The 26,038-nt window shown below is 45.7% G+C and overlaps 1 protein-coding gene across 10 annotated transcripts; it reads right to left on the reverse strand.

Annotated features, from left to right (window-relative positions):
• Window positions 1–266: 266 nt before the first annotated feature.
• Window positions 267–19,102, reverse strand: LOC105054862 (uncharacterized). 10 transcript variants are annotated; one of them, XR_012135776.1, is made up of 4 exons: window positions 18,586–19,102; window positions 1,457–6,985; window positions 1,301–1,385; window positions 267–630 (listed from the first exon to the last, which is right to left on the reverse strand). XR_012135776.1 is itself a non-coding variant. In XM_073246477.1 (2 exons), exon 2 carries the CDS (start codon window positions 6,009–6,011, stop codon window positions 3,015–3,017), a length of 2,997 nt encoding a protein of 998 aa, XP_073102578.1. In that variant the 5' UTR covers window positions 6,012–6,985; window positions 18,586–19,102; the 3' UTR covers window positions 1,044–3,014. The 10 variants fall into 10 exon arrangements, 1 of the variants encoding a protein (XP_073102578.1); XR_012135775.1 differs by having other exon boundaries at window positions 267–635; XR_012135778.1 differs by having other exon boundaries at window positions 1,275–1,385.
• Window positions 19,103–26,038: the final 6,936 nt, after the last annotated feature.

A 26,038-nucleotide genomic window follows, 5' to 3' on the forward strand; every position in this document is an offset into this window, starting at 1 on the left:
TTTTAAATGGCAATTACTTCAACACTACTAGCAAATGACCATCTTCTCTCGCTTACATAGAATCAGCAACAGACGGAAGGTTTTAGGACATTCACAGGCTCACAAATCAAGGATACATCTCAAGAAAGAAGATGCCAATGAAAGTTTCCTCCCAAGAAAAAAAATCACAATAATAAGAGTAACAACCAACTAATCCCTAATAGGTGACCAATCCGATAAGAAAAAACCGAGAACCAAGAGAGTTGACAACTAATGCCTACACTATAAAAGTATAAAATCCGCTGATATTTCTTAATGCAATTAATCCAAACAATTGAAGTCATTTGTTTAATGATAAATAAAAAGTTGCCGACAATCACAACAGGGGAGATGATGCAGGTTATGTTGCTGCTTTGATTCAATCGAGTCCAAACTCGGCAACATTTTTTAAGGACCAAACACCACTGCTGCTTGGGTAATGATACTCGGCGGGGATTGCAGTGCTGTAGCACATCGCTAAACTTTCCTTGTTTTAAAATGGTATCAACCAACTTCAAGTCAAAGTAATTTGACCCGCTAAATGTCAGAGCAAATTCTCAAAACACCACTGGACTCCTCTCCCGTGCTTTCGACTCTTCGTGGACTCCTCTCCTGTGCTTTAAAAGTGGAGAAAATTTAATATGTAAATAATTTCTGTAAATCACTGCTAATATTAAAAGCAAAAGACATGCCAAGATTGCCAAAATGATGCTCCCAACATAAAGACCCGTGGAATTACCATTGCTTAACATATACATCATATTTCAATCATGTTTAACAGTATAAATTCAGTGAAGACTACTCAATCAAGCCCCGATACTACAGAAATCAGAATGTCCTAAGTATCAAAAACACAACCAATGACATGATATCTGCAATCTCAAAGCTCAGTTGCTTAGTGCACTTCATGTTTTCTAACGAAATCCTAAACTAACATCTTGCAATAAAAGCTCCAGAGGTCAAGATCCATGTCTTAAAGAAGTAGGTGAGGAGCAAATCATCACATGGTAGCAGATAGGCAGCCAGAACAATCAATATAAACGTTTAATTAAGCCTGTGCCTTCACTCTCATCCATGTATGGTTACCTAGTACCATGGAAGGACCTACTCTTATTTTTGTACATATTGCTACTATAGTAGCAACAGGAATTCTTCTTAGGATAAAATTTATTTTATATATATATATATATATAAAATAGACTATTCATATAATTCTCGTGTGAATACATCAAAAAATATCAAAAAGCAAAATATACTTGAGTGATATTAGGATCTTGCTCACGTCAATCCATAGTGACAGTCCAAAGTGCTCCACGATAAAACCAGCCACCCAGTCAACTATCGAGTTCTCATCCCGAAAGATGTGCCTGATAGAAAAAGTCCGCAAAGCATATCAGTGAGGTCATTATGTCCCATAGAAAAAGATGGGTAGCATCACCTTGCACACTCCCCTAGATCCAAAAAATCACCGTAGCCAAGTCTCCGTCACTAATCAGATGGTAGGCACAAAGGGTCCAACGAGTATAAGTGATCCTAGCCCACGCTGTCCGAAGCTCCGCAACAGGAATCGAGTGCTCATGAGAGTACCCCCAATCGCTACAAGTCTGAAAGCAGCATCATAGATCATGAAACCAGCACCTCCACTTCTGCCCCGAACACTGTCATCGAAATTGACCTTGAGATACATCGGAGGGGGCTCCCAAGCGATGAACATCCTATGGGTTACTACATGAGCAAGGTGGGGGCTCCAGATCTCTGAAGGTCTCAAAATCACATCAGTCACCTCAGCTATCAAGGATAAAGCTCTCTCCATGATGAATCTCGCTAGATGCCTCCTAACATGAAACACCAGGATGTTCATGAACAACCAGATCTGATGAGCAATATAAACTGTTCTAATGCCAACTATCCTTAACACAGTAGCCCACGTATATCATCTCAGCAGATCCAAAAAAGCCTAAAATGGAATCCCCATTCAAGGGGCAAGGCTATGCATACTTGCCGGGCGCCGCACCTAAGAAGCTCTCGGACACAAAAAGAGCACATGCTCAACAGTTTCATCTTTCATGCCACAAACTAGGCAAACATGCTGGAGATCTATAACTCTCTCCCTTAGGACGGACCTAGTCCGAAGCCGCCCTCTGGCGACTTTCCAGATGAAAAGACTCACCCTTGGCTGCACTCCGATCCTTCAAATCGACCCACTATCCAACCATCTAGTGGGCTCCCTCTAATACAGACGGTAGAGGTCGACTGTCACTGCCCTTGGAGTACAAGATCTCCAAATGTGCTCTAGGTAAGGATCGGCAAAAAGAACACGCGCTCTGCCAAGTGGTCGCCAAACAATTGGGCAACCGCCCCCCTGTATCCCAACCTCTGCCATCCTGAATGAGCATATCCCATATCCTCATTGAGTTTCCAACCTCCATGCTGATGAAAGTCGACCATCGGCTCAATGACAGATCAGCAATCCATGGATTCAACGGGATGTTGATGGATTGGCCATCCCCCACAAGCCATCTCATCTAGATAATAACCTCAAGGGTCCACGGACAAATCTCTTTCCACAAGGAGCAACTTCGAGACACATGGATGCACGTAGTTCAAAAAATAATAATAATAACTTGTGAACTAAACAATATAAAAGTTTGCGGCCCAATTGAATTGTGTGGCTAGGAAATAAGTGGCATAAACCTATCAAGGACATCTTGTTAATATGTCAATGTTCACATAGCCGCTACTGAACTTTGTGAAGCAAGAACCAAGCCTGTGTGGCAGAAGAAATTTGGGAGCTCAACGTTTCTGACACCCGATTGAATAGCTGAAGAAAATGATTGCAGGATAGTCAATATGAGGACCAGGTGATGTATGGAACACAGCCATCATGATAGCTTTTCTGCTAATTGCAGTCGAAATTGGCACTCAGATCACAACTTGTCTCAGTCTAGTCCAGCCTTTAGTACTTGAATTGGCAAGGAACTCTTAGTTTAATCATCTTAAGTTTTATATATCTTTTTTAATAACATGTGAGCCAGCCACTTTTTCCCTGGTCTTGCAAAGGCTTTACTGATAAAACGAAGCGTACTTTCACAAGGAGAAAAGCCTCTTTCATTCATCTCTTTCAGAAGCCTTTTCACTTCAGCTCCATTTGTTAGCTTTGACCACCCACTGATCAGTACATCATATGTTGAAGAATTAGGCAAGATGTCTCTTTTCTGCATGTCATTAAACAACTCTTTAGCTTGTTTCATCATTCCCACCTTGGCAAAATCACTGATAAGCACATTATATGTGCTAACTTTCGGAATAAAGCCTTTCATCACCATGTCCCAGTATAGCCTTACATATTCCTTCTGGTTTCCTTGCTTTCCATGGCCTGAAACTAGTATGTCATAAGTAAGATTGTTGGGAGTTAGTCCCCTTTTCTGCATCTCATTGATTAGTTTGTCTGCTTCTCCAATCCTTCCAGCATATGAAAGACCACCTAACAGAGTGTTATAAGTTGCGATGTTTGGCAAAACACCTCCATGTAGCATCTGAGAATATGTAGCAAAGGCTTTATCTAGATGGCCACTCTTACAATGTCCAAGTATAAGAATATTAAAAGTAACTGTATTTGCTGCTATTCCTCTTCCCAACATATCCTTCAAAACACCAGCAGCTTTCCTTGTCATCCCAAGTGTACACAAAATATGAATTAGCGTATTGTAAACACTTATATCAGAGCGTAATCCCATTGTTGTCATCCTTCCATGCATTTGCAAAAGCAAATCCCCCCTCTTTTGCCTGGAACATGCTTTCAACACTTTCCTATGAGTAGAAGCATTTGGGCGAAATCCAGCAAGAGCCATTTCATTCAATAAATCCATTGCCTTCTCAACATTCCCAACCTCACAGAGACCTCTGATCAAGGTATTATAAGTGATGAGATTAGGCATGAGACCGCCATTCCTCATTTCACAACAGAGTTCAAGAGCCTTGTCTATCAATCCTTCCCTGCAGTGCGCACTAATAATGGTATTGTATGTCACGTGATCAGGAGTTAAGCCCATATTTTTCATCTCAGTGAAAAAAGATTTTGCTTCTCCAGACTTGCCAAGCATGCAAAGACAATTAATAAAGACATTATAGACAACAACATCTGGGACTAGATTTCTCTCCATCAATTCTTGACCAACTCTGAAAGCAGCAGCAATGTTCCCGGCTTTGAAAAGGCCATCCATTAGAGAGGTGTAATTAACACGGTCCACCAAAACACCCCTTTGCATCATATCTTTGAACAAACTCTCTGCTGCCTCCATTTTCCCATTCTTCCTCAACCCATTCACCAATGCATCAAGGACATAGTTGTTAACTTCCAAGCCTTCTTTTGTCATATCTTTGTACATTTCAAAAGCTGCATCTTGTTTTCCCATCTTGAAGAAGCCATCAATAAGAGTTCCATATGTCACGTCATTGGGAGGGATGTTCCTTTCCTTCATCCTCCTCATAACATCAGCCGCCTCTATGAGCATTCCCTTTCTGGTATAGCCATTGATGATAGAAGAGTAAGTTATGACATTTGTATTCAGTGACTCTGTCTGCATTTCCAGAAGTGCTAATTCTGCACTCTTCATATTTCCTGCCTTGCAACGCCCATCAATCAATGCTGAATAAACAACATGATTTGGGATGAGATTAAGTGATGAAATGAGCTGAAACACATCCTCTGCTTCATCAACTTTTCCAGTTTTGAAAAGTCCATCCATTAGAGCAGTGTACAAGACCAAATCCATGACAACACCACGAACAACCATTTCACCTTGAAGCATAGACGCCTCCCAACCTTTTCCAGCTTTATATAACGAATCAATTAGATTACAATAGGTGACATGATTTGGCGCAATTCCCATTTTCTCCATTTCCCTCAAAAGTGCATGCCCTTCAGATAATTTACCATTCTTGCAAAGGCCATTTATCAGAGAACTATAAGTAACCACATCTGGCAAGATCCCACCCTTCACCATATCTTCATACAACAGAAATGCTTCTTCCAGCCCTTTTCTTTTGCAATAAGCTCCAATGAAAGCTGTGTGTGTTATAACATTTGGCTCAAAATCCGGCCTTTCCTCATCCATCTGATTCTTCGCCATCCCAAACTCCCCAATTCTACAAAACCCATTGATCAGAGTGTTGTAACTGACGATATCTGGTGATATATTGTCGCCTCTCATTCTGTCCACCAGCTGAGTAGCCCCACTCATAGTTCCAAGTTTACAGTACCCATCAATTAGAGTATTAAACCCGACAAGATCCCTACTGATCCCTCCTCGTACCAACATCTCCATCAATGATTCAGCATCATCTAAAAAACCTTTCTGGCACAATCCCTTAACTAAAGTATTACAACTAACAGTATCAAATTGAAATCCCCTCTTTAACATCTCCGACAAAAGCCCAATCGCCATTTTGGCCATTTCTTGTTCGCAGAACCCCCAGATTACGGTGTTGTAACTCACAGTATCAGCTTCAACGGTTCGGAGCATATTCAAGGCCGTTTCGAGCATGCCCATTTTGCACAAGGCGTGAATGACGATGTTGTGAGTGAAAAGATTGGGTTTTCTGCGGCAATGGAGGAGGTCCGAGTAGAGGAGCGGTACCCGAGAGACTAAACCCGCTGAGTTGAACCGGAAGAGGAGGCGATTCCATGAATGAAGGGTAGGGTTGAGACCGAGGGTTCTCATGTGGTGGAAGGCGGTGATTGCGTTGGAGAATTGGGAGCAGGAGACGTAGGTTTCGATCAGGGAGCAGAAAAAGGAGGCATAAAGGTGGGATCTTGAAGGAGGAATGGGGGATTGGGGAGGGGATTGGTGGGTTCGATTAGGGTTCTGCGATGGGTGAGACGGTAGAAGGGATTTTTGGCTAGGGGGAGAGGAGGAGAAGAAAGAGGAGAGGGGAGGGAGAGCGTGGGGATTGGAGGAAGCGAGGGTTTTGATCCGCTTCAAGGGCTTCATGGTGAGAGAAACAGAAAGGGGAGAGAAAGAGAAGCACAGGAGAGAGCTGGCGGCGGTCTCGGTTGCCGGGAGGGGAGAAGGAGAAAAAGGAAATGGGATCGGGGGAAAAAAAAGGATTTTAACAAGATATTTATCTCTCAAAAAAAAAAAAAAAAGGGGGCAGGGGGGGCGGAGGTTGGGGTTTATTCTTGCGTCGAAATCGTACCCGATCGAGTTTGGAGAACTAAAAAAGCCATATGTGCATCACACGTGAGGAAAAAGGCTCACCGGATGAAAGAATTTTCCGATTGCTCTACCAATTTGATTTGGATGCAATGGTGTTGCAAATTAAAGGGCCTCGACCTCACCTGTTTGGCGAGAAGATGGGCTTGTAGGAGAGATGGAGGAAGTCCTCGCCGGAAGGGGAGGGGATGCAAAGATGGAGCAGCCGTCTGGATGAAGTTATCCCTCAACTTGCTCACCGGCCACTCCATTGTGATCACTGCCGTCAACGGCATCATCAACACTGACAGCGGAGAACCCTAGGAAAAGAGGGCGGAGACGCCATGGAAGGGAACTGGGGGCAGGAGAGGGAGGGGGTGAGGCAATTCAAGGGGGGAGGGTAATCGAAGAGGATTAACCTTCGGCGAGGTGCGGGAGGCCAAAGCGAGGGACATGGGGAAGGAAGGGGGTGGCGTTTTCGTGGGGGTGAGGGAGGGGGTGGGGGGCGCCGGGGGCGGTGGGGTTGAGGAGTGGGTGGCGGGGTGGTGGCGGGGAGCGCGGAGGGCGGTGGGTTTGGGGAGGAGCTGGTGGTGGGGAGCCGGGGTAGGGTGGGGGGGGTGTGGGCGTTGGGGTTGCGGGGGCCGGTGCTCGGAAAGAGGGGTTCTTGGATCGGGAGCACGAAGGAGTCGAAGAGGTGGGGTGGGTGGGGGCATGCGAAAGGGAGCCTCTTAGGAGAGGTGGCAGGTTCTGGGCTCATAGCGCTTCAACCTTGTCTACTCCAAAAGAAATAAAAAATAAATAAATAAATAAAAACAAAAATAAAAATAAAAACAAAAACAAAAACAAAACAAAAAAATAATAATAATTGAAAAAAAAAAAGAAAAAAAAAGAGTTCAACCTGTTTCCCGCCGGATTGGATTATCAGTTTAGTCTAGATTTTTAGTAAATTTTCTGTTCATCCTATATCCAACGATCTATTGTCATCCCTATTCTATATCATATGGTAGATCCGTTGTTGTGCTCTCTAATTCATAGCTCTCGTGTTTTCCACTTATAACCTTTTTATTTTTTAATGTGAAGCCACCATCCCTTCTATTTTCTTAAGATGAATTTCTGTGGTAGTATATACGAGGATGGTCTTTTTGATAGAGAAGACTTTGCTGTCAGAAGCACTACTGATGCTTTAGTGGTTGCATACGATGTTATGATTTTAATATAAATTATGTTGTTAAGACATCGAAAATGGCTCATATTTATTTAGAGAAACATTTTATCATAATTATTAATTAATTTTTAAAATTATTATGTGATGAAATTATTTTCACCCTCTCCTATAGAATTGCTAGCAAATGATACATATATTGTGTTGAAATTTTATTTAAAACTAGCTTAGAATCACGTATACGGTATATAATTATTTTTTTAAATAATATTTTTATAAATTAAAAATTCAACATGATATAAAAGATATCATAGATAATATCAAATATTTTAAATAAAAATATTAACTTAAATTATTTAAATAATATGATAATAAAAAATAATATAATCATTTATAATTTTTGTTAATAAAAAAATTATTTTTTAAAATCAATATTTTCAACACTAATTTTTAGAATCCTCATCATTAAGCAGAATACGATTATCTATTTGCATTTCACGAACATCTCTTTCCTTCATAGTTATATCAATAACAGAAATTTCGTCCTCATCTACTTTAATCTGTAAAAAAAGAGATTCAGAATTGGACTGACATCGGAAGAATTAAAGTATTATGATTTTACATATCATGTTCATATGAAAAAATTAAGAAAAATTACGGTAACACTTTCTTAATTTTAGTCTAGTTTTCATTTATACTCCAGATATTTTTTATGTTTTATAGACAACTTAAGCATAATTATAATTTTTTTATCTCATTTTTTTTAAAATTAAAATATTTATATAATCTTAACATATTCGGCTGCTTCAAACCTCCAATTAAGACTTTGGAGAACTGAACATATGCTACTATTATCTAGAAGGCGCACTGCCTTCTCTTTTCTACCTCACATAAAATTACCTGCATACTTCAATTCTTCTTTTTGTGCTTTCAAGTCAACTTGAACGTAACCATAACTTTATTTTATTTTATTTAAAAAATTAAAATATTTTATATAATTTCAAAATATTTGACTGTTTCAAATATCTGTTGTGATTAAGACTTCCGAGAGCAGAAAAAAAAAAAAAAAAAAGAGCAGCCAATGCAAAAATCCGACCATTACTTAAGCTTCCATGTTCATGAGATTGGGACTTTCGTGAATAGAAAGAAGAAAAATTAAAAGATGGTGTTGGGTATAAAATACCCACAGCCGAAGTCCTCAGCAGAATCAGCTCCAGGAGGACTCCGATCGGACTCCTACGGGAGCCGGGCTCCGCCGACGACTCCAACCTCAAGGGGGACTCCGCCCGGACTCCTACGAGAGCCGGACTCCGTCGCCAACATCAACCGCCGGTAAGATCCGTCCGGGCTCCTACGGGAGCCGGACTCCGCACCTGACTTTAATTGCAGGAGGACTCCGCCCGGACTCCTACGGGAACCGGGCTCCAATCGCAACATCAACTCCAGGAGGACTTCGACCGGACTCCTACGGGAGCCGGGCTCCGCCCACGACTCCAACCTCAAGGGGGACTCCGCCCGAACTCCTACGGGAGCCGGGCTTCGTCGCCAACGTCAACCGCTGGTAAGATCCGTCCGGGCTCCTACGGGAGCCGGACTCCGCACCTGACTTTAATTGCAGGAGGACTCCGTCCGGACTCCTACGGGAACCGGACTCCGACCGCAACATCAACCCCAGGAGGGCTCCGCCCGGACTCCTACGGGAGTCGGACTCCGTCGTCGGCTCCGACCGGTGCCGAACTTCGGCCGACGGATCCGCATTCACAAGCGCGACGCCGCAACCACCACGATCCCGCACCACTTCCTGCGGCAGATTCCGCGCAGCTCCATCACTCCCTGACAAGCCGCAGTAACGATCACAGCACTTCTCCACTTCCTGCGGCAGATTCCGCGCAGCTCCATCACTCCCTGGCAAGCCACGATAACGGCCACAACCCCGCTCCACTTCCTGAGACGGTTACCGCGCGATTCTTCCATCCACTGGCGAGTCGCGACAACGGACGCCGCTCCATTTCCCGCGGCAGGCCCCACGTGGCACACCCCGATGATAGCCACGGGTCCACCCCACTACTCTCTGCAACAAACTCCGCCTGACCCTGGGCAGCCCGCTGCCAGACGGTTACAGGCGTCGCTATCAATCTGTTGCCCTCTCCGTCTATAAAAAGGAAATCCCAGATACGTTATTCGATAAGCTCTCATCTTTCATCTAAAAACTCTGCTAAATTCTCCGTTCGAGCACTCCATTCTTGTTGAGGCAGAGAACTGACTTGAGCGTCGGAGGATCTTGCCGGAGCAACCCCACCTCCAGTTTAGACTTCCTTTGCAGGTCCCGACGGCGACTGCGACTTCCTCGACTCCAGCTTCTCCGGCACAAGCGGATTTTTGCACCAACAGGATTGGCGCTAGAAGGAGGGCTGTGTCTTCGCAGTACCCTTGTTCTTGAAGGAGCGTTCAACAGAGCCACCCCCGATCATCTCCTCCGACACCCACTCCTTGTTTCCCCCACGGAATCCATACTTGATGCCTCCTCGCAAGGCGTCCACGTGACGGTCCACGGCCTCCGCGACCAAATCTCAGGCTCCGGCCTCCCCTCCTGTTTCTCAACCTCCTCCTCCTCCTCCGGCGGCGGCGGTCGGCGCGGAGCAGTTTGACCTGCTGGCGCAGCAGGTCAGAGGCCTCACCGAGGCTGTGCAAGCTATGCAGCAGCAGCAGCCGCGGCATCGGTACGTCCGAAAAGGGCGTCCCCGGAACACCAGAATCCGACGGCGGGGCGGGCCACCTGGGCCAGCCGCCCCATCCTTCCTGGGAAAACGAACCCGAGGGTAGAGAGCCCTCAATCGGACCATGACTCCACCCCTGAAAGATCCCTGCCCCCGTTCTGCCAGAGGACTCTCGAGACTCGAAGTCGAGAGGATTTCCTAGACCGGAGGCTCCAGGAGATGAACCGGCGGATCGAAGAACTCTGCCATGCGCCCTCCGCTTATGATGAGGATATTTGTACTGACCCTCCCTTCTCCCAAATGATCATGCAGGAACCGATCCCGCCAAACTTCAAGCTTCCCCAGTTCGAAAGCTACGACGGGACTTCGGACCCGGTTGATCATCTGGAGGCCTTCCGGACGATGATGCTACTTCACGGTGCTCTTGATGCCATTTTATGCCGGGCCTTCCCGTCCACCTTGAAGGGAGCGGCGAGGAACTGGTACTCGGCTTTGAAACCGGGTACCATCTTTTCCTTCGATCAAATGAGCCACCAATTTGTGGCCCATTTTGTCAGCAGCCGGCGCCTCCGGAAGGGTTCGGAGTCCCTCATCAACATCAAGCAAAGGGAAGGGGAGTCCATTCGGGCCTACATCAACCGCTTCAACATCGCGGCGCTGGAGGTCCGGAACTTAGACCAATCAGTCGCAATGGCCGCCCTGAAGGGTGGCCTTCAGAAGAATGATCTTTTGTTCTCCCTGAAGAAGAAGTATCTCAGGGATTTTGCTGATTTGCTGGCCCGGGCCGAAGGATACGCCCGAGCGGAAGAAGCCTTCAAAATGAAGGATGAAGAGACGGCGAGGGAGCGGCAAGCGGGAGACTCGAGTAAGCCCGCAATTGAAAAAAGGCCAAAGGAAGTCCGGCTGCGTTCTCGATCCCCTCCCGGGCATAAGCGCACCCATACTCCACCCCGGGCGCGCAGGCAGAGAAGCCCGGATCGTGGGGTTCGACGGGGTTCCCCACCAGGGAGATTCCGCAACTACGCCCCCCTCAACGCCTCGAAGGCTCAGGTATTGATGGAGGTCAGGGAGCAGCTCCCTAGGCCGGAGAGGATGCGCACACACCTCGGGAAGTGCAACCCCAACAAGTTCTGCCTCTACCACCGCGACCACGGCCACGACACAGAGAAATGCATCCAGCTCCGGAACGAGATCGAGGAGCTCATTCGGTGAGGTTGACTCGACAGATTCATCCGATGCAGGCCTGAGGGTAGAGGAGATCGGCCAAGGGCCCTTCCGCAGCCTGAACCGCCAAGAAGGGAGGAGCAACCCGGGGACCGGCCTCCCATCGGGACCATCGACTCCATCACCGGAGGGCCTCAAGGAGGAGCGGACCACCCGCGACCGTGGAACTCGAAAAATCTGTAAATGTATCACTTACGATTTCACCTTGAATCTAAATTTCTTTTTACTTGACGTACTCTTCCCATCTGGCGTGGATTTATTACGACTGGATATGACCTCTCCAAACGTTTGAAACAAAGTTATGTTAGGAACGGGGGAGAACCCCGTCCTAACATACCTAAAATGAAAGTCCGACTATCTCGAAATCGGATTGGGGGAGAGGCCTTACAACGCCCTAATGTGCCCCCACAGCCATGTCAGGAACAGGAGGAGAACCTCGTCCTGACATGAGCAAAGTCGAAGGCCCGGTTCTTTTAGATCGGATGGGGGGAGAGGCCTTACAGCGTCCTAATGTGCCCCCACAGCCATGTCAGGAACAGGAGGAGAACCTCGTCCTGACATGAGCAAAGTCAAAGGCCCGATTTTTTTAGACCAGATGGGGGGAGAGGCCTTACAGCGCCTTAATGTGCCCCCACAGCCATGTCAGGAACAGGAGGAGAATCTCGTCCTGACATGAGCAAAGTCAAAAGCCCGATTCTTTTAGACCGGATGGGGAGAGAGGCCTTACAGCGTCCTAATGTGCCCCCACAAGCCATGTCAGGAACAGGAGGAGAACCTCGTCCTGACATGAGCAAAGTCAAAGGCCCGGTTCTTTTAGACCGGATGGGGGGAGAGGCCTTACAGCGCCCTAACGCGCCCCCACAGCCAAGCCGGGAACGGGAGGAGAACCTCGCCCTGGCTTGAGCAAAGTGGAAGGCCCGGACTCCTACGGGAGCCGGGCTCCGTCCACGACGCCAAGGAAGACTCCACCCGGACTCCTATGGGAGCCGGGCTCCGTCCACGACGTCAAGGAAGACTCCACCCGGACTCCTACGGGAGCCGGGCTCCGTACACGACGCCAAGGAAGACCCCACCCGGACTCCTACGGGAGCCGGGCTCCACCCGCGACTTCTGCAGCAAGGGCTGATGGTGGCGAATCCCGACCGCCCAACAAGATCGGATGAAAGGAAAAAGCCCCTCAGCGTCACCTCCTCGCTTCTATGCAACCCCGCGAAAAGCGGGGGGAGGGCCCTCACTCTGAGAAGAGGAGGAAAATTAAAAAGGAAGGATGACGAACTACGACGGGAACAGATGAAGGATGAACCGCACCAAAAGACCTAAAGGACTTCGTCCCAACTGAAACGGAGAGTTCCTACCGAACACCCCCGGCCTCTAAAAAGACTTTCGACACCGGTTAGGAAGACAACGACATCCTCGAAGTAATGCGGAGCCCGGACGGTCAAGCTCGGGCTTGAGGCCATGTACGACGAGAAAGGCGAGCTAACGCATCGACGACCGGGCGCCACCCAACGACGTCTACATCAGACAGGTCAAACGACAAGAAAAGTTCGACGGACGGCAATTTAGTGCAACGCACGGACGAGGTAACACAAAACACCCTTTTCATTCCATTTCCGATATACACGCTACAAAGCCCGGAAGGCCAAGGAAAGAAAGGCAAAACGACAAAAAGGGAAGTAAATACATGAAAAGACAGAAAGACGAAAAGAGCTCTAAGGAGGCCCTGCTCCCTCCGACCTAGAATTATCTACTCCATCCCTTAACCAGGACTGCCTTAGATTCTCAATTTCTTCTTCTAGCTCTTCCCTTTTCTGCAGCGCATCCTGGAGCGCCCGATGAAGTCGTTGGCTCTCGACCTCTGCCTCTCGACGCCTCTTCCTCAAGACCTCGGATTCCGCCTCCGCGTCCGCGACGGCCCGCTGCTCGTATGCCAGTTGGATCTTCAGTTGTTGCAGCTCAGCTGTCTTTTCTCCGAGGGAGACAGAAATTTCCTCAACGGTGCCTCTTAGGGCTTGGAGCTCATCAGAATCTCGGGCGGAAGTAAGCTGTGCCCTGCTAGCCAGCTGCCTCTGGAGACGGACGACTTCGTCGGCCGCCGCCCTGAATCTCCCTTTATATTCTTCCACCTGCCTGCGCCAGCTAGCCCGATGCACGTCGTGGCTCACCTCGGTGTCCTGAAGCTGCTGCTGAAGGTCGGAGACCTTCTTCGACCACTCCTGGTCACCGTCGATCCGGGCCAAAAGCCGAGATGAATTTCCTTCCAGCTGGCCGATCTTCCCCTTCGCAGCTGACAGTTCCACCTTGAGGGCGCTGATCCTGACGGCCTGGGTCCAAATTCGATCGCTGGCGCTCTTCTTGCATTCCTCGAGTTCCTTCGCGAAGTCCGCCTTCCTCCGGCTATACTCCATGATCCCCTTCACGTGGAGATTCCGAAAGTGGGTGGCCTCAGCGGTGGCTTCAGAATGACCTTCTCTCAATCTGCGGAGCTCGCCTTCCATCTTCTTTAACTTCTTTGTCAGGTGAAGGACTTCCTTCTTCAGCCACTGGATCGTCGATTTCAGTGGGACCCCCAGGGGCAGGGGGAGTGCTTCTGCAGGACACTGCCATTAGAAGGCAAAAGTGTCGAAGCACGACTCATTGCAGGAAGAAGAACAGAGAGAAGGAGGGGGGGAGGAGAAGCCGTCCGCAACAAGAAATTCAACTTTATTGATTGGATGATTTTTGAAGACAAACAGAAAAGAAAAATTACGACGAAATAAAGGTACAAGATCGGAGGTCTCAGACCTCGGGGCGGGGGTTGGAGAACTCGGCGTCCCCGGCAAGGGGGCTGCGACAGCAGTGGCGGCTGGCGAGGGACCGATCTCGTCTTCAGACTCCTCGCCTAGGAAGCTGAGGTCGAGCTCTGAAAATTTTCTGGCCACCTTCTCTTGGCAGAGCTCGAACCCCCTTATGAACGCTTCCTGGCCAAATTGGACCTTCAGGTCCCTCATCTCCGTGGAGGCCTTGAATTCCTCTATCGTAAGGACTCTGGCCTCCGAGACCAGGACCGAAATTTGCTCGGCCAAGTTGGCGACCTCGGCCTCCGCCTTTCTCGTCGATTCCTCCAAGGTCTGCCTCTCCTCCTCCCGAGCTCGTTTCTTTCTTTCCAGGGCCTCCTGGAGGGTGACTACTTCGGCCGTCTTTGCTTGGAGGCGAGCAACCTCGGTCTGACAGCGTTCCTTCACCTGGAGGATGTCCCTCCTCGCACGGTTCACCGCCTCGATATAGGCGAGGAGCTGGTGCCCAATCTGCAAGGGCGGCTAGGGAATTAGAACAAAGGCCGAATAGCCATGTAAATGAAGATTCGCTTACCTCAAGGAAGGACCCCAAAGAGTCCCAGGCCCGCTGCTCAGGATCGGCGCGGTCGATCCTCTCAACGACGTCAGGCAGAATGCAACCGTCGATCAACCGCCTGATCAAGTCCCTATCATTGAAAGGATTCTCCGACCTCTCTTCGGAGCAGAGGGACTCGTCCGCAGCAGTTCGGCGGCTACTCGCCCTGCGGGCCACCGATTTCCTTCTTTTCCTCTCGGCTATGGGCGCCTCCGTGGAGCGGACCCCCGAAATGGGGGCCCCAGTCGGCGGACTCCTCGAGGAGGCCCGGGGAGCCGTTGGCTCGGCATCCGAGGGAATGTCGATGGCCGGGGCCACCTGGACGGGTGCAGCTAAGCTCGACTCCTCCGCCCTGGCCCTCTTCGTCGATCCGGAGGTCGCAGCACCCTTTCTCTTGTGGGCCCTAAGGCCCCTGGCAAGCATCCGCGCTGCTTCGGCGTCCATTCCTAAAAAAAAAAAAAAAGAAAAAGAGAAAAAGAGAGAGAGAAAAGGAAAGAAGAAAAAGAAGCAAACCAATCAATCAAGAGTCAAAAAAAAAAGTGAAGAAAGGGGAAGAAAGAAAGAAAGAAACAGAGGGGAAAAAGAGAGAGAAGGAAGAAGAAATAAAAAGAGAAAGGAAAAGGAGAAAGGCATGAAAAGAGAAGATAAGGTAAAAGATGAATACTCGCTGGATCCTGGAGACTCAGGCCGATGTTGAAAAGAAATTGCTCCCTCAGAAGATTGGGAAGGGAAGGAGCGGAGTAAGCTAGAAGCTTCCGGGCAGCCTGGAGGTCATCCTCCCCCAGGCTGGGGGTCCGGCGGACAGAATCCCTCAGAGAGCCCCAAGGGGGCAGGCCCAGTCTCAAGGTCGGGCAGTGGACGAAGAGATATTTCTCCTTCCAATTGTGGATTGAAGAAGGGGCGCCTTTCAGCAACCCCTTCTTGCCGAACTGGGAGGAGAAGTACCACCAGTCCTTCGCCGAAGGATGGCGCTTGAAAGTATAGAAGTGCCTAAACAGGGAGAGGGACGGTTGGACCTCGACTACGTGGCAAAGGGAGAGAAATCCTATCAAAAACCTAAAAGAATTCGGGGCCACGAAAGCCAAGGAGATGTCTAAGAAGCGGAAGAGGGCAACAACAAAGGAAGGAAGCGGAAGTCGGAGTCCGGCACGGAACGCTTCCTCGTACAGACAAAAACGACCAGATGGGGGAGTGCTGGCCCGGTCAGAAGGGCCAGGCAGCTCCAGATCGTACTCCGGAGGAACTCCATACTGAACCCTTATCAGAAGGAGTTCCTCCGAGGTCAGAGAACATGGAATGGCGTCCGGTGCAAAAATCGGGCGGAGCCCAGCCCCAGACGCAGGTTCGTCTACAGAGCAGGGGACCTGGGGGTTTGAGGCGGAAGAGCTCCCGGAACTACAGGGAGTAGAAAAGCCGGACGACATTTCGGGTAGTTTCGAAGGAGGGCTCTAAAGGTCTCTAAGAAGACGGACAGGATAGGGGACGAGAGGCCACAGGAAACTAACTCGGAGGGATGCAAAAAATAATGACAGAGAAGAAGTCCCTAGGCGGTGGGAAGAAGGTTGAAGGTGCTGGAACTAACCTATATCGCTCTGAGGGACCAGAGGGACGAAGACAGGGACGATTTGGAAGACACCTACGGCTCGAGAAGATGCCCACTGAAACAGGGCTCTCGAAGAGAAGGCAGACACTGATAGAAACTCTGGAACGGAATAGGGCACCTAAAGGTGGGAGGACGGGTTTAAATAGACCCTGGGATCCAGTGCCATAATGATCACGAATCTCCCCAAGCCAGTCCACACCCGGCACGTATCCCACTCCCTCCGGCGGGCGGCTAAAAGCGGCTGATGGATCAGCAGGGCCATTATGGCGCCGTACATGGGCCAGTGTACCGGCGAGAATTTTGAAGGGTCCCTTCGTATCGCTCCGATCCGAAAAGACTCCAGCACGCGCACATTTAATGCCAAAATATCTGGGGGCGGCAGTGCGCAGGATTCGGGGGGACGGTTTCGGCTGTGCCCATCTCTCTGTACTTCCTTCGTTCGAAATTCAAACTCGAAAGTAGGGGGACTGGTGTTGGGTATAAAATACCCACAGCCGAAGTCCTCAGCAGAATCAGCTCCAGGAGGACTCTGATCGGACTCCTACGGGAGCCGGGCTCCACCCACGACTCCAACCTCAAAGGGGACTTCGCCCGGACTTCTACGGGAGCCGGGCTCCGTCGCCAACGTCAACCGCCGGTAAGATCCGTCCGGGCTCCTACGGGAGCCGGACTCTGCACCTGACTTTAATTGCAGGAGGACTCCGCCCGGACTCCTACGGGAACCGGGCTCCGATCGCAAAATCAACTCCAGGAGGACTCCGACCGGACTCCTACGGGAGCCGGGCTTCGCCCACGACTCCAACCTCAAGGGGGACTCCGCCCGGACTCCTACGGGAGCCGGGCTTCGTCGCCAACGTCAACCGCTGGTAAGATCCGTCCGGGCTCCTACGGGAGCCGGACTCCGCACCTGACTTTAATTGCAGGAGGACTCCGTCCGGACTCCTATGGGAACCGAACTCCGACCGCAACATCAACCCCAGGAGGGCTCCGCCCGGACTCCTACGGGAGCCGGACTCCATCGTCGGCTCCGACCGGTGCCGAACTTCGACCGACGGATCCGCATTCACAAGCGCGACGCCGCAACCACCACAATCCCGCTCCACTTCCTGCGGCAGATTCCGCGCAGCTCCATCACTCCCTGACAAGCCGCAGTAACGATCACAGCACTTCTCCACTTTCTGCGGCAGATTCCGCGCAGCTCCATCGCTCCCTGGCAAGCCACGATAACGGCCACAACCCCGCTCCACTTCCTGAGACGGTTACCGCGCGATTCTTCCATCCACTGGCGAGTCACGACAACGGACGCCGCTCCACTTCCCGCGGCAGGCCCCACGTGGCACACCCCGATGATAGCCACGGGTCCACCCCACTACTCTCTGCAACAAACTCCGCCTGACCCTGGGCAGTCCGCTGCCAGACGGTTACAGGCGTCGCTATCAATCTGTTGCCCTCTCCGTCTATAAAAGGGAAACCTCAGATACGTTATTCGATAAGCTCTCATCTTCCATCTAAAAACTCTGCTAAATTCTCCGTTCGAGCACTCCATTCTTGTTGAGGCAGAGAACTGACTTGAGCGTCGGAGGGTCTTGTCGGAGTAACCCCACCTCCGGTTTAGACTTCCTTTGCAGGTCCCGACGGCGACCGCGACTTCCTCGACTCCAGCTTCTCCGACGCAAGCGGATTTTTGCACCAACAGATGATATTTAAATTAAAAATTTTTAAAAGATATAATTTTTTTTAGATAATTAATCCAAAATTTTATGAAAGAAAGAAAGATCCATTTATACTATAATTATCGATGTCTAAATTTTTTTATTACACCAAGGCACCAAGGTTGAAGATATTAAAATAAAAATTTTAAAATCTCATGCTTCTTACACCCATAAGCTAAGTTTGGACTAAAGACAAAAAATACATGATGAAAGCCCAACAAAATTATGTTTGTACCTTTTATCTCATATAGTTTTAAAAAATAAAATGCCCAACACTTAAATTTATATTCTGCATACAATCTTATGTCTCCTTTTGTCCTGATTCCTGACTCAGAAACATGATACAACTAATTGAAGCACATGATTAAGATTCTATGAAAGATGTGAGTAAATATGGATGGAACTCAAATTATCTTTGGTAGCCATCACCGGCCCTTGATATCAAAGTTTCCGCGGCCCACCCACTTCTCCTGCTATTCCAAAAAGTAACGTGCGGAAGTGGCAGACCTCTGGGAAACCCAGCACTCAGGGAAAGAGAAGAGGGGGGGTGGGGGGGAAGAGAGAGAGAGGCAAGGCAACGCACCTCACGCCCCGACCGTGCCCTCCGTCTCGCCCGCTCCTCCCCTGCCTCTTCGACCCGGCCTCACGCCCCCACCATGCCCTCCGTCTCGCCCACGCCACCCTCTGCCGCGCCCCCCTCCTCCCCCACCTCCGCACCCTCCATATTGTCCGTCCCGGCCTCACGCTCGGACCGTGCCCTCCGTCTTGCCTGCCCCTCCTCCGCCTCTTCGACCTGGCCTCACGTCCCGACCGTGCCCTCCGTCTCACCTGTGCCACCTCCACCGTGCCCCCCGCCTCCATGCCTTCTTCAATCTCACTCCGTCTTCCCCGCGCCACCCTCCGCCGTGCGCCACCTTCCGCCGCGCCCCCTCCCAATCGCCGCCGTGCGGCAGGTTCGAAGCAAACAAAAAAAAACAATGGCTTGAAAAAAATCAGACGCGTGATAGAGAAGGCCGACGCCACGTGGCAGATGGAGGCTGATGCCTCCGCCACTCCGGCGACGGTGACCCCCAAACCCTCGCCCGATCCCTCTCTCGCCTCTCCTCTAATCCCTGGCCTCCGGCCCTCGCCGACCGCATCATGAAGCGCCTCTAGAATGACGGCCCGTGGGCCCACCTCTTCTTCCATGCGTCCCATCGTCGGTCTTCTTCTGTGGATCCCTCGCGCAGTTTTCACTATACGTGGCACAAAAGTAAGAGTGGCAAATGGATCGGATCGATCGTAAATAAGTTGGATCATAAATAAATTAAATTAAAAAATAATTAATTTAAATTTATTTTATTTATTAAATAAATTAAAAATTTAAATCAGTATTTAATCGATTTATTAAATAAATAATTCGATCCAACTCATTTAATTTATTTATTAAATAAATTAAATTAAATTAAATAAATTAAACAGATTAAATGGATTAAATTAAATGGATCAAGAGCAGATTAAACGAATCTTAAATAGATTAAATAGATGGTCAAAAATAGGCTAAACATTTTAAATGGATTATCTGACTCAATCCAATCTAAATATTAAATAGATTAAATGAGTTAAACAGATCAGATATTTAAAATTCATATTCGATCCTATTATTAAACGGGTTAAATGGATCAATCCATTTATGATCCGAACCCGTTTAGTCTAAATCCAAACTTATTTATGACGGATCGAATACAGATCGAATTGATCAATCGGAACATATTTTGCTGGCCCTACACAAAATCTCTTATAAACATCTAAAATAGAGACAAACCAACGTAGAAGCTCTATTTTAATATATCTATATATAATTTAAATTAATTCTAATAAAATTTTTATAAAAGTTTAAGATACCAAATGTAACGTTTTTAAATGGCGTTGACCACATAAAGACCTATTTGATCTATATTATATATGTAATAAATTAAAATTTAAGTTAAAGAACGTAGTTCAAAATCTAATACACTATGGTTTACCTCATCTATTGCATTATCATGTCTCCATCCGAGATCGCGAGCAGGAGGTCGTAGCAACCGCCGCATACTTATGAAGAACTCTCTCCATAAGTATGTAAGGCATCTCATCACGATATCAATGCATCACAGCGGAATAAATTTAAATAATTATTATTCAATTTTAATTCAAATAATTAAATTAAATATCTTACATCTAATAAAATTTTACTAAAAATAAAATAATAGATCTCAGTTCAATAAAGTTGACAATGCTAAATCTCGCCACTAAAAGCTCTGTCCCAATATTATTTCTCACGTTCGTAATTAATTATTTGAATCTGAAAAATAGAAAGAAAAGTAATGAGCTAGACAGTCCAGTAAATAACAAATATCTCAACTAGATTTTCAGATATTATATAATTTTCAAGAACAATGCTGTAAATAAATATAAAAATATATTTCATGCTGATTTAATGCAAATCCAATCTTTTCAAATATTCACATATAATATAATTATAAATTCGATTCGATTCAAAATACTCGTAATTCAATAGCTTCGACTATGACCAACGTTTAACCCTCATTTGTGGGGTCCACTGAATACTAGCACACAACCCCTACTGACAGGATCCACAAACACCAGCGCACAATCCCTACTGGCAGAGTCTACTAAATCCAGTGCACAACCCCTACTGGCAGGGTCCACTGAGTACCAACGTATAATCTCCATTGACGGGACCCACTGAAACATAGTTGGACTGAGAGCATAAATCCGATCTGTATCAAAATATTTTTGTATCATAACATATCATAATTTCTATTGAACATGTGTATAATCAATAAACTCATAGTATTTCAGAATCACTTTTTATTCAAAACATAATTTCATAAATCATGCATAATTTTAAAGAATAATTATTTACTTTCAAAAAAATATAAAATATCTCGAGAAGATGATTCATTACTTACCTTTCACAGACCACTGAACGAATAGATCGATCAATCTCTAGGAGATTCTTCAGTGCCTATTATTCAAAATTATATTCTTGTATTAATTTTAATGCAAAATTAAATCTAAACAAATTCTAAATCAAAATCCCACTTGGGATCGGACTCTTCACTAAACTCGATCAAAATCATCAAAATGAAGTCTTTCACTACGCTAATCTTAGATGAATAACTTTGGAGAGAGAAATCCATCAAGAGAGAGAAACAATCTAGAGAGAGAAAATTTTAGAGAGAGAAAGTCCAATTCTAGATAGAGAAAGCAATGGTTCAGGCTGAAGGGAGAGAGAGAGAAATTTTTTCTCATATTTATTTATTTATTTATTTTCTTTTTCTTCCTTCTTTTACTTCTTCCCATGGCCTCCCATGGGTGAAACAGGGGACCGAATGGTCCCCCCTCGTTTGGTTGGCCGACCGACGGTCGGTCGGCACGGAGATGGCCGACAGTAGGAGGAGAGCGACCCGCCGTCCGAAGGAACCCAAATTGATGGCCGACGACGACCATCGACGCCCAAAAACCAGAAAAAATCGAAACCTCTCCTACGATAAAATCCGACGACTCTGATCACCGATGAACATGCACACCAGCACGGGAAGGAAGGGAGAGAAGAGAGAAAAAGAACCATATGCTTACCTCGAGCTCTGGCAACCTCTCCGGTGAGGAATTACAGCGAGCACGGTGACGATTTTCGCGAGCGATTTTCGACAATCTTCGCCGTTTCGCTCTAAAATTCTTTGGTAGGAAGAAGGGAGAAGGGTCTCCCCCTTAAATAGAGCTGGAGGGGAGGAGTTTGACTCCTCCCCAATGGCCTTTCTGACTCTGATTAGGAGTCGTCGATGATGGAAGAAGACTCCCGCAGGGAGACTTCTTCAATTTTTTTTTTTTGGCTTTTAGGTTTAAGGTCCAATGGGCCAGGTGTTACATTCTTCCCTCCTAAAAATAAATTTCGTCCTCGAAATTTTTTTTACTTGTCACCATTGCATTGGAAGCCTGTGCATTCTGTTGAGTAAGAGCATAAACTCTTCCCTGGGTTTTAGAAATCTATCCACCACCTTTGTTTTGTCCTTCATAAGTTTTTTGGCCAACTTGATTTTCAGTATTTAGCAGGCAGCTAGCAATTTTATGATCCATCTGACCACATTTGAAACAAGCACATGTATTCCAATGGCAATCCTTGTCCGCATGATTTTTGCCACATATGGAGCACCGCTCACCATCAATATGTTGAGTCTTATTATCTATTGCTCTCTTAGCTAAACTTTTGATGTTTTTATTATTTTGCCCTTGTGTATCATTTGATTTTGCTCTCTTTCTTTACTTTCTTTCCTTTTCCATGCGTTCTTCATTGACTTCTCTTTTAATTATCAGTGCCTTGTTTACCACATCTGCATAAGTTGTCAATTTATATGGAACCATTTGTTTTCGAATCTCAGTTTTCAGTCCCATCTCAAACTTGTGAATACGTTCTTGCTCACCATCCACCAATCTCGGAGCAAATTTTGCTAACTCTGTAAATTTTGCTTCATATTCAGTCACACTCATACCCTTTTGCTTCAGATAAATAAACTCTTGCTCTTTTTGGATCCTTATACTTCGAGAAAAATACTGATCATAGAATGCAATCTGAAATCTCTCCCAGATAAGTATTTCGCCGTCTTGTTCATACTTATACTGTAGTCGCTGACACCAGTTGTATGCTTCTCCTTGTAGTAAATAAGCTGCATATCGAATCTTTTCTTCATCACGACACTCTTGGACAGCGAAAGCCCTTTCCATCTCCATTATCCAGTTATAAGCCTCCAAAGGTTCAGTAGTTCCCTTGAAAGCTGGAGGAGCAAGCTTTTTAAATTTTGAAATATTATTCTGTTGTACTTGTTGCTCTCTATGTTGTGGTGGTGGATGCTGATGTTGTTGTGCATCTCGTTGTATCTGCTGTTGTTCAAGCATTTGCTGCTGTATTTGTTGTTGTGTTTGTACCATCCTGATTAGGGTCTGCATTAACTGAGCCATATCTGATTCCTGATGTGCTCTCGAAGTACTCCCTCCTCTTGAGAGGTGCCACTAGTTAGATGGGGAGTGCTACCATTCTGTGATTGTGATGTCTCTCTTGCGATCCCTTGAGTAGTTCTTATCATTCTACGGGGAGGCATAATAACCTTTGTAGTAATAAAACCGTATTAGATTCATTTATCTACTTATTAGGATGGGTTTACTATGATATTCATACTTTAACGTCCCAATATTTCTGATGTTTACCTACCTACACTTATACGATGTCTAATTCTATGTGTCATAATTTATCCACTTATGCTTTGATACCATATTAATTGTCACTCCTTCAGTCCAAGATCGCGAGCAGAAGGTCGCGGCAACCACTGCATACTTATGAAGAACTCTCTCCATAAGCATGCAAGGCATCTCATCACGATATCAATGCATCACAGCGAAATAAATTTAAATAATTATTATTTAATTTTAATTCAAATAATTAAATCAAATATCTTACATCCAATAAAATTTCACTAAAAATAAAATAATAGATTTCAGTTCAATGAAGTTGACAATGCTAAATCTCGCCTCTAAATGCTCTGTCCCAATATTATTTCTCATGCTTATAATTAATTATTTGAATCTGAAAAATAGAAAGAAAAGTAATGAGCTAGACAGCCCAGTAAGTAACAAATATCTCAACTAGATATTTCAGATTTCATATAATTTTCAAGAACAATACTGCAAATAAACATAAAAATATATTTCATGCTGATTTAATGCAAATCCAATCTTTTTAAATATTCACATATAATATAATCATAAATCTGATTCGATTCAAAATACTCGTAACTCAACAGCCTCGACTATGACCAATGTTTAATCCCCATTGATAGGGTCCACTAAATACCAGCACACAACCTCCACTGGCAGGGTCCACAAACACCAGCGCACAACACTCACCGACAGGGTCCACTAAATACCAGTGCACAACCTCCACTGGCAGGATCCACTGAGTACCAACGTATAATCTCCATTGGCAGGACCCACTGAAACATAGTTAGGCTGAGAGCATAAATCCGATCTATATCAAAATACTTTTGTATCATAACATATCATAATTTCTATTGAACATGTGTATAATCAATAAACTCATAGTATTTTAGAATCACTTTTCATTCAAAACACAATTTCATAAATCATGCATAATTTCAAAGAATAATTATTTACTTTCAAAAAAAATATGAAATATCTCGAGAAGATGATTCATTACTTACCTGTCACAGACCACTGAACGAATAGATCGATTAATCTCTCGGAGATTCTTCAGTACCTATTATTCAAAATTATATTCTTGAATTAATTTTAATTCAAATTTAAATCTAAACAAATTCTAAATCAAAACCCCACTTGGGATCGGACTTTTCACTAAACTCGATCAAAATCATCAAAATGAAGCCTTTCACTACGCTAATCTTAAAAGAATAACTTTGGAGAGAGAAATCCATCAAGAGAGAGAAATAATCTAGAGAGAGAAAATTCTAGAGAAAGAAAATAGAGAGAGAAAGTCCAATTCTAGAAAGAGAAAAAAATGATTCAGGCTAAAGGGAGAGAGAGAAAAACTTTCTCTCATATTTATTTATTTATTTATTTTTCTTTTTTTTTTCTTTTTTTTTCTCCCTTCTTTTACTTCTTCCTGTGGCCTCCCATGGGTGAAACAGGGGACCGAATGGTCCCCCCTCGTTTGGTTGGCCGACCAGCGGCCGACCGACACGGGGATGGCCGACGGTAGGAGGAGAGTGACCCGCCGTCCGAAGGAACCCAAATCGATGGCCGGCGACGACCACCGACATCCGAAAACCAAAAAAAATCGAAACCTCTCCCACGATAAAATCCGACGACTCCGGTCACCGACGAACGTGCACACCGGTACGGGAAGGAAGGGAGAGAAGAGAGGAAGAGAACCATATGCTTACCTCAAGCTCCGGCGACCTCTCTGATGAGGAATTGCGGCGAGCACGGTGACGATTTTTGCGAGCGATTTCCGACGATCTTCGTCGTTTCGCTCTAGGATTCTTTGGTAGGAAGAAAGGAGAAGAGTCTCCCCCTTAAATAGAGCCGGAGGGGAGGAGTTTGACTCCTCCCCGATGGTCTTTCTGACTCCGATTAGGAGTCGTCGACGAGGGAAGAAGACTCCCTGCGGGAGTCTTCTTCAATTTTCTTTTTTTTTTGACTTTTGGGTTTAAGGCTCAATGGACTGGGTGTTACTTGCATAGTATAAAATACCTAGATATTCATTTTTATAATTTTTAAAATTTAAATATTTTATAAAAAATTATTAAAATTTTATTTAAAATAAGAAAATTTAATTTTTTTTTATCCTTTATTTTTAGTTATGTCAAATATATTGACGGTTCTTTCTGAAGAGATACGAGAAAAAAAATATTAGTTTGCAAAAAAGTATGATATTTTTAAAAAATCAAATCATATCTCTTCGAAACTATGGCACCTGCTTGATAATCCGGACAGAATTTGTAGATAGATGCTGGATCCGATTGTTTTGGCATTAATCAAAAATAAAATATCGATCTTTTTTTCTCTTTTTTTCTATATTTTGTTTGAGACACTTTTTTTTAAGATAGAGATCATATATTTTATTTTCTAAGTCAGAGGATGAATCGTATTCTCGAATCGTATTCTTGAGATAGTGTTTCATATGCCTCGATTCGGCAAGGTATTTTCGATTTTTTATTTCCTTAGTATACTATTTTTTTCTTGTCAAAACCATTTTAAGATCATATGAACAACCATAGTTATTTTTAGATGTTTTGATCGATTATTTCCAACACATTGTATCCTATTAAGGTTCCTTGTCCATTGTTTAATATTTTATTTGCTGATTGTCATTGCTGTATTTGCACTCCTATGGTTTAATGTATTTATTTTACAAAAAAAATAAAAAAAAAGGGGGATGAAGCAAGGTGGTAACGACTACATGCTCAATCTTGCAACGCTTAGCCGATTTAGCCACAGGTCAAGCTACAACAAATAACGCC

Source organism: Elaeis guineensis, chromosome 12, assembly GCF_000442705.2.
Source record: "Elaeis guineensis isolate ETL-2024a chromosome 12, EG11, whole genome shotgun sequence".
Taxonomy (NCBI): domain Eukaryota; kingdom Viridiplantae; phylum Streptophyta; class Magnoliopsida; order Arecales; family Arecaceae; genus Elaeis; species Elaeis guineensis.